General features: G+C 34.8%; 1 protein-coding gene across 2 annotated transcripts; it reads right to left on the bottom strand.

The window, feature by feature from the left end:
* Positions 1 to 1,603: 1,603 nt before the first annotated feature.
* LOC113227476 lies at positions 1,604 to 8,070 on the bottom strand. Of its 2 annotated transcripts, XM_026460424.1 has the most exons (7): positions 7,908 to 7,977; positions 7,557 to 7,622; positions 3,979 to 4,128; positions 2,607 to 3,914; positions 2,365 to 2,530; positions 2,074 to 2,272; positions 1,604 to 1,994 (listed from the first exon to the last, which is right to left on the bottom strand). In XM_026460424.1, the coding sequence occupies exons 3-7, from the start codon at positions 4,060 to 4,062 to the stop codon at positions 1,877 to 1,879; spliced, it is 1,875 nt and encodes a 624-aa protein (XP_026316209.1). In that variant the 5' UTR covers positions 4,063 to 4,128; positions 7,557 to 7,622; positions 7,908 to 7,977; the 3' UTR covers positions 1,604 to 1,876. The 2 variants fall into 2 exon arrangements, with proteins under 2 accessions (XP_026316209.1, XP_026316201.1); XM_026460416.1 differs by lacking the exon at positions 7,557 to 7,622 and having other exon boundaries at positions 7,908 to 8,070.
* Between the last annotated feature and the right edge of the window lie 1,893 nt (positions 8,071 to 9,963).

Raw genomic sequence — 9,963 nt, forward strand, 5'->3', positions numbered from 1 at the left:
AGGTTCTTTCTGTACTACCAAGATGTGCAGCAGCGTCAGTTTGAGAAACTAATGAACAGTCCACGCAATCATGTCAGTAAAACTTGCGCAATTCAAGTACGCGTTTACAACAGCAAGCGGTATATTGTGCAGGCTGCTTATTTACGTGAATGGCGCAAGTTCACTCGGCTCAAAAACTTTACTTTTTTAATATGATTGACCGTGTAGCGAAGCTCAAACGAGCGCGCACATAGGTTGCGGAACTAGCAATCTTTATTTATTTTAGTCTTGTATACCCCGCAATAAAATTTTAAAACATTGCTTCATTTCATTCATAAACTAACGCGAAGATGAACATTTATGCAAAACTCAAGACGTAGCTTACAAATTAAAATGAATACATGGTAATTATATAAAATTGATTAATTAAAAATTAACCTATTTTATTCTTTGGTGAAAATTAGAACTGTACAAATACGCTAAATTGGGTTTAGTGACAGCGCGCTGGTAGAGTCGCAATTATTAACGTGACAAGTAACGAAAGAAAGAAATAGATAATAAAGAAAATCGAAAACATTGCTAACGAATTAACATTCCGTTGTAGTCAATATATTAAAAAATAAATAAATACATTGGTTTAGAAATGTTTCAAATCGTTATTTACAGAACTACCAAAACAGGAAAAGCTCCCGAGGAAAAAAGCACTAATCGGAATTGTTAGTAACACTTGAAAATCAATATATTAGCAAATTATTTGTCCCAATAGTAAAAGGAATGGGTGCTCGATTGGTAGTTTGCAGTACCCATATACGTAGCGAAATTCATTCAAAATTTTCATATAAAATTTCTAAAGAAAGAAGTAATTTATTTTAGCAAAGTATTTATCAATTAAGGTGAAATATTATCTTTTTTTGCATGTGAGACGTAACATGAGCACATATTAGTACGATTTTTATATTATATACGAAGAAACTTCGCTTTGTCGCATTTATTAAAGTCTTATAGCTAACATTATTACTTAGATTTATTATGCCGCAAAGAATAACCACTTAACGTGTTACATATACAAAAATTCGTTGATAAATTAATTCAACCACTCGCAATAGCTGTTTGTATGCTCGAAATAAGTAATCGTACGGTGAACCATATACTTACGCAATTACTGCAATATTTATTACATTACACATATTACTTGTGCTGATTAAATTGTACAATTCGTTATTTGCATAACCGTCCAATATAATATACAAATTATAACTAATAATAATAAAAGATAAGAACAATACATTAATGTTACTGCTTGACAAGACTAATAAATATTACAAACAAAAAAAATTTTTTTTTGAAAATTAATTTAAGAATTAAAATAACGTGTCATTAACCTAATAATTTTAAGCTCCACAGCCTTGATAATATAAAAACGTACACGAGTAGTATTGGTTGAATAATGTAGTACTGTAAATCGTCAGCATTTAATACAAATTTACAAGGAGTTCATCAATTAAAAATATGCAAACTGTATATAGTGAATAACAGGCATCCGCCTACAGCTATTAATGCTAATTTTTATTCTACGCCATGTAGAAAGCAAATTTTTTACACCATGCTTGTAGGTACTAAATCGTATCTAATGAATATATATTATTTTTTATGTCATAAATTCTGAAAGAAAGAGCAAAGATACCATATTAAACGTGTATGAATTGTTACGGGAGCAAAATGTTAAATATCGTATCGTTTATATGCATAAAATTAGGTCACGCAATATAAATTATTCAATTGAAAATTCCACAGAATATCAATAAAAGTCACAAGCACGAAACAAGTTATATAAATACAACAACACCATAATCCTAATTCGTACAGTCTTGTAAAATTAGAATTGGTATAACATGACCTATGCATCAGCAAGGAGCTCCGAGTAGTAGTGGTTGGCGCTTAAATAATCCAAGAGTCGCCGAGGTAGCGGCAGACTACCGATGAGGTCCCGACGCACATTTTTAAGTATTACAAATCTGCAAAACACATTAACGTTTGGTAACTAAAATTTATTGATCATTACATTCGCCAAGAAAAGTAGAGTAATTATTGTACCTGCACATATGTTGAAGGCTTTGCACCCGCTTGAATCTAGATACGGGGTATAACAATTGCACCCGCACTGGGCCCAGTAGGGGTCTTAAGTTCAGGAAGAACAGGTATCGTCCACTGCGCGACGTCTCTACAGCGTTTTCGATAAATTCCACTATAGTTTGCGCTTTAAACATCGTACAGCCACCGAAGCAAAAATTACCTACAAAAACGCACCATACAACCATTAATCAACAAACTCTTTATGGAATAACTTTAGGTGTGTTGAGCAATACAATCGTAGTGTCAGTCTACCTTGATCATGTTCTATCCTGACATGTCTGAGCCCATTCAACTTGAAAGTCAAAGTAAAAATATAATGGTCATCACTGCTGTCACGCACTATAAATGAGCCATCCGGTTCGTTGGAGAGAACTTTCTCGGCTGCTTCTACCGATAACGGACCCCAATACCATCCGTACTGCAAAAACAAGTCAAAAATAAGAAAACAACGTACCAAGCATACAATTGTCAAGCAACAAGTTTAGAAAACTTACGTCTTTTACTTTCTCTATGGATGTAGCAAAGTCCGTTACATTGTCTTCTTCGTTAGCGGAGCGACGAGAGGAATGTCCTGCTTGTGGGGAGCGCGGCAGAGGCGGCAGTGCACGGCGCACCGCAGCAGGCAAAAACCCTTCCTTGTCATCGTCCCCTTTGTCCTCGTCTTGCGCGTCTTCAGTTACAGTATGGCGTCGCCAACGGAACAAATTGCAGAAACTTTGCTTCAAATTAATCGACAAAATCCTCACGGGTGACATTTTTTCCTTATGAGTTGGATTCATTGTCATTTTCTTCCCGGGCTTGTCATTATTACTTAAATCTCTCTCTTTTTGATTAGTTTCCTTATGTTTCTTACTTTTCGTGTTAACGCAAAACGAGTTTTTAGACTTCTTATGATTATTGTTCGTTTCGGCGGTTTTTGACACCTCAATGCTTTCTGTTAGGAACACCGCTGTGCCAGCCCTGGGTTCCTTGTGTTCTACGTTTGCAGGTTTAGCCTCTATATAAGTGCGCCTGTGTAAGTCTAAATTGAAACTCGCTACGAAAGTGCCATTTCGCTCTCTAATAGAATCTAAGCGATTCTTATGAGGGTGTGGATTGGCATACAACGAGTTCAAATATTTCTGTATTTCCACCATTGTTAGAGGTTTAGGTCCGTTTTCAGGTTCTGTATTTTTTTTGGAAGATCCTGGTAAACTGAAACGTTTAGTTTTGGTTTCTTTACTCTTGCCGCCTTCTTTCATTCTGAGATTTTTCTCGGTGGGTAACGCAGTCGCTGGCATATTTTGTGGCGTACTGTTGCCGCGCTTCTTGTTACTCTTCCCAGACTTTTTACTTTTCAAATTATTTTGAGGGCGTATCATATCAACAGGGACAGCATAAATGTCACTGTCGAAAGGGACATTGTATAAATCAGTAATGTCAGATGTTTTAGCCGAAAGTGTATCGTGAGAAATAGCTTGAGTAATGAAGCTGGAATCGTCTGCTTGAAATTGAGTGACAAGAGAGTTGTGGCTGCTCGACAGCCGCGACGAGAGTGAATTTCGAGAGGATGGCCTGGTCGTGCGGCATGGACTTAGGTGCAGCAGTCGAGGGCTCGCGATTCGATGATTCAAACAGTGATGACGTTCATAGAAAGATTCCGGCTTCAGGTATCTTGGGTACAATGGCGAAGGGTGTTTATTTCCTCTTGACACTTCTAAACTCGTGATTGCGTTATTATTCACAGACTCATTTTTAATGTTCGAACTGGGGGACACACATAACACTGTGGGGTTATCTACACCAACTGGTTCGAGAATATCCTGTAAGTAACCAAATATTGAGTAATTTGTTAAAATGCATGATATAATAAAGACGAGTACCCACCTGAAACTCTCGCGGAGGGTCAATAGTTGTGAAAACTGCTTTTCCCGGGCCCTTCTTTACAGTATTGAAGAAGTCGCCATACATACGCTCTGAGGCATCGGTGGACTCACAAAGCGACAGAGATCGTTCATCGAAATCGCTCTCTTGTAACTGCATAAATTAACGTTTTTGTTAGTACAATACTTAATAAACATGGCAAAACAAACAATGATCAACAGCATGTTAATAAACAATTACTGCACATAGACATTCCGAAGGAACAACATTGTGGTTTATTTATGGCTTTTGGCAATTAAATAAATAATAAAAAGCAAATTATTTATATCATGATCTGTTGATTTCCAAGATTTGAATGCCCAAATTTTGTTGAACTTATATTGACATATGAATGTACATGATAAGACCGGCCACACTCTCCCTCAATTATTGCACCACACTAAACAGTAATTTATGATAGAATGCGAATGGCTGAAAGTTTTGTTTTTGTAGACAATCCTTCTAGGCACATCATGATGGCAATATGGAAGTTCTTTTATAATACAAGATCTCAGTGTTCTCTCAAGCTCTTCATATTTTAATCAAGTTTAAATTGATGAGTACTTCTCAAGACAATGCTGAAGTAAAACCCCCCAAAGGTTACCCACAGCAACATGTGTCAATTTAACAATCAGATGTTATTATATAGAGCTACATATATCATGGCAACATTAACATTGTAACAAGTGTAACATTACAAGAAAAATAATTAATGAGTTATCTATCAAACCAAAAATCCATTTGGATCTAGTATTTGATAAGAAGTTTCAAGTATCATTTATTCCAAAATCATAACGAATACATAAAGATACCTGATACAATACACGATCTTTATTGCTAACCAGCAACTATACTACAATAAATTTCCATAATTGGATTTTCACAACTGAGGACCTTTGTGTATATTGATTTGGAGATACATTGTCTGTAGCAACTATTCCAATTTAGGAAGTGATTCAAAGCATCAAAGATCTTGGATTATAGACTAAGATTTCTGTGGTTAATCACAAAATGATTCTCACTAAGTATAGTTTTCTTACTACAATAAACTTTCTTTTAATTTTCCTGATGTTTCTAAAGCTGCCATATGCCGCTAGTCAGTCAACCTGCGACTATGAAATGTAACCATTCCAAAATATCAGGAACATAAAAATAAAAATGTGTCAGTGGTAAGAAAACTGTAATTAGTGATAATTTACCTCGTATTACTCAGGATGTCCTTAAGAAACTTAAACTTTAGAAGCTTAGAAATCAAGCATATCTTATTACACTTTTATTACATTATGAACTACAACACTGCAAAAATGCATTTACATTTTCAGCAAAACAGAATATATTTTTCTTGGCAATAATTCTACAAAATTGCATTGCATTTGTAGTAGAAGGCACAATTTTAGTATTGAATAAAAAATTTATTCTTATTTATACTGAAGTGTAAATAATTTAATGTGTGGTTAATTTTTGTTAATTTACGAAGACTGTGGAAGAGATCTGCAAGAGAGCATCTTTCTGTTGTTGACAATATGCACTACAGCAATGTGGTGTTATTTACTATATATAGGTATTGTTGCTGGTGTGACATTACTGTTTTCGTAACATTGTCCACACAAACAACAATAAATCATAATAACCTATAGATTTGTTAACTACATAATAAGTATTTTTGTTCTATTCAAGATGCCTACATAAGTATTGTAACCAATACAAATACAGCATGTAAATACATATAATTTAATTTCAAATCATAACGATTTTTGTTTCATATAATGTAAATGTAGAGTTTTATGAGGAGCAATGTGCATTATAATGGAACTCTTTTAAATGTGTACACTCAATCCCAGAAATCACATGTAATACAATGTAATACCAATGTTGGCAATTGTTTTGTGGCCATTTGAGAAATATATATACTGAACTCAACAAATTGTGCATTGTAACACTCTGTGTACTAGAACATTCACTGAAGTAGTTCACAATAATAATGGCTATCTATTGGTCTGGGCTGGGCTCTTGGTGGGATAGTTACTATGAGACACTGAACAAGTAGTGTCCGTATTGACTTATGATTATGAATTTAAAAAGTCAATGTTGTGAGTAGTTTAGTTATATAAAATTCTGCAACATGGCAAAGGTCATAAGTCTTATTTAAAATTACAGAGTTGTAAAATTTACAACAGACCTGAACATGATGTCAATAAGGATGTGTAACTCTTTTGTTATATATTCTGCAATATTAAGAAGAAAGAGTGTTTCTCACAATTTTGGCATTGGTGTCAAATTGACTATTTTTCCAGCCCGTGCTGTTGAGTTCCTCAATTAAATCGACATAATAAATAATAATAATAATGTGCCAGAAACAGACCCACAGGTTGATTCAGAACCTTACGATAACTCTGTTGGCGACCAATTCGATTAGATATCGTATGATTTCTTTTCATTTTTATTCGCAATAACCAAATAGAACGTCAAAGTTTCGTATTCGAAACCGAACCGAAATGACGTCACACCCGTACGATTACTCGTACTTTTCGGCCGGCAATGGCTACGAACGTCATTCAGAACACAGTTATTGAATGATAGTTTCCCAACTTCCTATTGTTTGCAAATCAAGAATGTAACATGGAAATCTTTTATTATTTTAAATAAAATCTGGATCATTCAATTTTATTAGTTTATTTTAATGCGAGACTAATGCATTCCTATAATTTAAGCCTTTAAAGATTTAAAAATGTATATACATATTAAATATGTATATAAAAGGAATAATTTTTCTTGTAACCCATATTCACTAACTCCGTAAACGTTGTTGGATAACGTTTAACTTGAATGTTCCTAATAACTCAGAAAGCGCCAATCCAATTGAATGATTAGAGTTCTGAATCGTGGTCCTGGTCACAAACTACAGAATTCCCTGTACTATATGCTGTGCTTTTCAGAACATATAGACAACACTAATTTAGAAAAAAAAATTTAACCCAAATTCGTCCCTCCATGAATAAAAAGTTTGATGAGAAGGCTCATCCCGCACCCAAATTGCAAATTGTTGAGTTACTGAGGTTATCAAATAGCAACTGAGAATAAATAATCATAGTTACAGAAAAACCACTACCTACTAACAATTTTTTTCTTATTCACTTTGTTTAAAATATTTTCTAATGTGAATAAATAATAAATAAACTTGTTTATTGAATAACATACTGTACAAATGAATAACTAAAGACTAATTATGCGAATAAATGTAGAATATAACACATATACCTTAACTAGGAGAATCCTGTATTTCAGGTAAAAAATACTAATTATACAGGTGAATATATGATGAGTGCTCTTTCTTCTCAGGACAGTAGTACATTAGTGTAACGCAAGCAATGTTTCACCCATCAGTGATCAATTCTTACAGTAACAATTATGTTAACATATAAATGCATTCACAAAAGCTGCATACTATTATAATTAAAATGACAATGTAGTACAAAGTAAATTTATCATTTCATGGCACACAAAAAATCATCATTTAGGAAAGCCAATGTATTGGTGTGTACCTTGATTTTAATTTCTCCTTTCGTTAGAAGGAAGCCAATTGAGGCGCAAGATGATCATTGCGAATCCTACAATTAAAACCATTGTTACTAAATGCATTATGTATAGGATAAATGTATAAATAACTACCTTGGTATAAAATTATGCACTGATTGAGAACAATGTCCTTATAGTTGCTTCTTCCTGCTAGAATTGTTGTATTGCACTCGACGCCTTTTTTAAAACAATCATTAATATAACATTTACGTACATACATAGATACCTACACAGTCGAAATATCTCTACATAATACAAGCAACTGTATTAAATACTATCTCAAAAGATTAGATAGATAAATATGTTGAAGTTTATACCTCTGATGCTACGTGATGCCATCCGCTCGCGGAATCACTCGAAAACGAACCACTTGTAATCAGGAGACCACTGTCTTCACTCAATGGAGGTGCTTCCGAGAGAGTTGAAAAGGAAGGTGGTGAATCCATCACCCCAAAGTCAATAATAATGTGTAATGTACTTTATGAGACATAGATGATAAATTGATAATTTCTTTTTCGAAGAAATTTTTACACAAGAATTGCCTACATCTTCTTTTATATAGAATCACAAATTATAAAGATATAGTATAGAAATGGTATAGAATGAGAAATGTATGAATGAATGAATGAACTATTTTGAATGAAAGAAAAAGCTAAGAGCGAGTTGACGAAAAAATACTATTAGAAAACTATTCATTTTGTGATTAATAATAATTGAGATTCTTTTAGTCTCTTTTGCGATAACTGTTTTTTATACGCCATATCTTACAGGATGGAAAAAAAATAAAGGAAATATTTATCGAACACATTATTAACATTTATTTTGAGAGTGTTAGCATCGACATCACAAACTTTCATTCATTTCATTTCACTTTGGCCACCAACTTGTCATCTTACAGGGGGCTAACAGTGTCCTGCATTGCAGTCCGCCGCATAATGCAGGATTATGAAAGTAGTTGCAGCGTGCAAGCCATCCTGCAATCCTTTAATGCGACCTGCGAGATTCCGTACGTGGGTCATACGCAAGATAGTGTGTGAGTAGTCTCCTGCTTGGGCGATGGGCGACGAACTGCCATGCACGTAATCAATGGGGTGTTTTAGGCCATGGAAACAAATTTTCCATTCTCTTAAAAGGGGTATTTTCTTTAGGGGTCTTTTGGAGTCTTTAATCATAATTTGAGGTCAAAAGTTTTTTTTCGCCATTTTTTTATATGGCTGCCATATAAGTGCTTTTTTCGTTAAAAAATAGCCGCCGAATGAGACTCACTCTGTTTCAGCTGAAAATTGGCATGTGGAGGCCTCTAGAAGTGCCAAATAATAATTTGTGCTCAAAATTTATTTTTCGCCATTTTCAAATATGGCCGCCATACATGCGTTTGTTGACAGTAGAAAAAAAATTGTTTTGATCCCTTCCAAAATAGTCATGTGGGAGTATCTAAGAGTGCTTGATAATAATTTGTGATCAGCATTAGTTTATCGCCATTTTTCAATATGGCTGCCATAGAAGTATTTTTTGGCGGTAGATGAAAATTTGCTCTAATTCACTTGAAAATCGGCATGTGGGGGAGATCCTCACATAGAGATTATGGCTGTTTAATAATAATTTGCGGTTTTAAATTTACTTTTAGTCATTTTTCAATATGGCCGCCATTTGTTAATTCTTTTAAAAATATAAGTGCCGAGGCCGTAGGCCGAGGTCTAGCGGAGGGCGAAGCCCGAAGCGTCCGTACGCTACCGTACGTAGTTAGTCGAGTACAAGATTTCACAATTGTTCAAAATCTAAAGCGTACTTCCCGATGTAGTGGAAATAAGATACTTATAGCGTTGTTGTATCTCGATCATCTCTCTGATAGATTCTTTTTTCTTGGAAGCTATGCCAAACACAGAAGTATTTAGGAAAAAAAATACCAGACAATCCTCCAAATTTCTGGTCTCAAACTAGGGAATTTCCTGTACTATGAGTACCAGAGTAACGATAATTCTGAGGGCAATGCTCAGAATAACCTGACCAGAACCTACTTAATTTTTTTTTTCATAACTTGGCTCAAATCAGGGATCGAATCTGGAACCTCCTCATCAAACGCCCATAGTACTTATGACTGTGCCACTGAAGAGCATAAGCACACCCCGTAATCTGCAACCGACCACGCGCCGCAGGCCGAGCCCGACCCCACCTACGGTGGGGTATAGGGCTCGTTGTATAGCTACAAATCCTGAGTCACTTAACAAAATAGAACGAAAACGAAAATAGAACGTGGAAAAAAGATATTTATACCGTTGTACGCGGATAGGCTCCAAGGCAAAGAATCAAATATGAGAAGACCTGAATGTGGAAAATGTGAACGAGTGATCAACGGCTTGCAAAAACTATAAT

This window comes from Hyposmocoma kahamanoa, unplaced genomic scaffold (genome assembly GCF_003589595.1).
Source record: "Hyposmocoma kahamanoa isolate Upper Pololo Valley unplaced genomic scaffold, ASM358959v1 100021, whole genome shotgun sequence".
In the NCBI taxonomy this organism is placed as follows: Eukaryota; Metazoa; Arthropoda; class Insecta; order Lepidoptera; family Cosmopterigidae; genus Hyposmocoma; species Hyposmocoma kahamanoa.

What these genes read in the sequence shown, in the direction of transcription:
- LOC113227476 (XM_026460416.1), bottom strand. Translation starts at nt 8,036, where the DNA reads ATGGATTCACCACCTTCCTTTTCAACTCTCTCGGAAGCACCTCCATTG. An exon ending in CAGGATAGAACATGATCAAG is followed by an intron (nt 2,273 to 2,364) that starts GTAGACTGACAC and finishes GCGTTTTTGTAG; the next exon opens with GTAATTTTTGCTTCGGTGGC. An exon ending in AGCCTTCAACATATGTGCAG is followed by an intron (nt 1,995 to 2,073) that starts GTACAATAATTA and finishes TGTGTTTTGCAG; the next exon opens with ATTTGTAATACTTAAAAATG.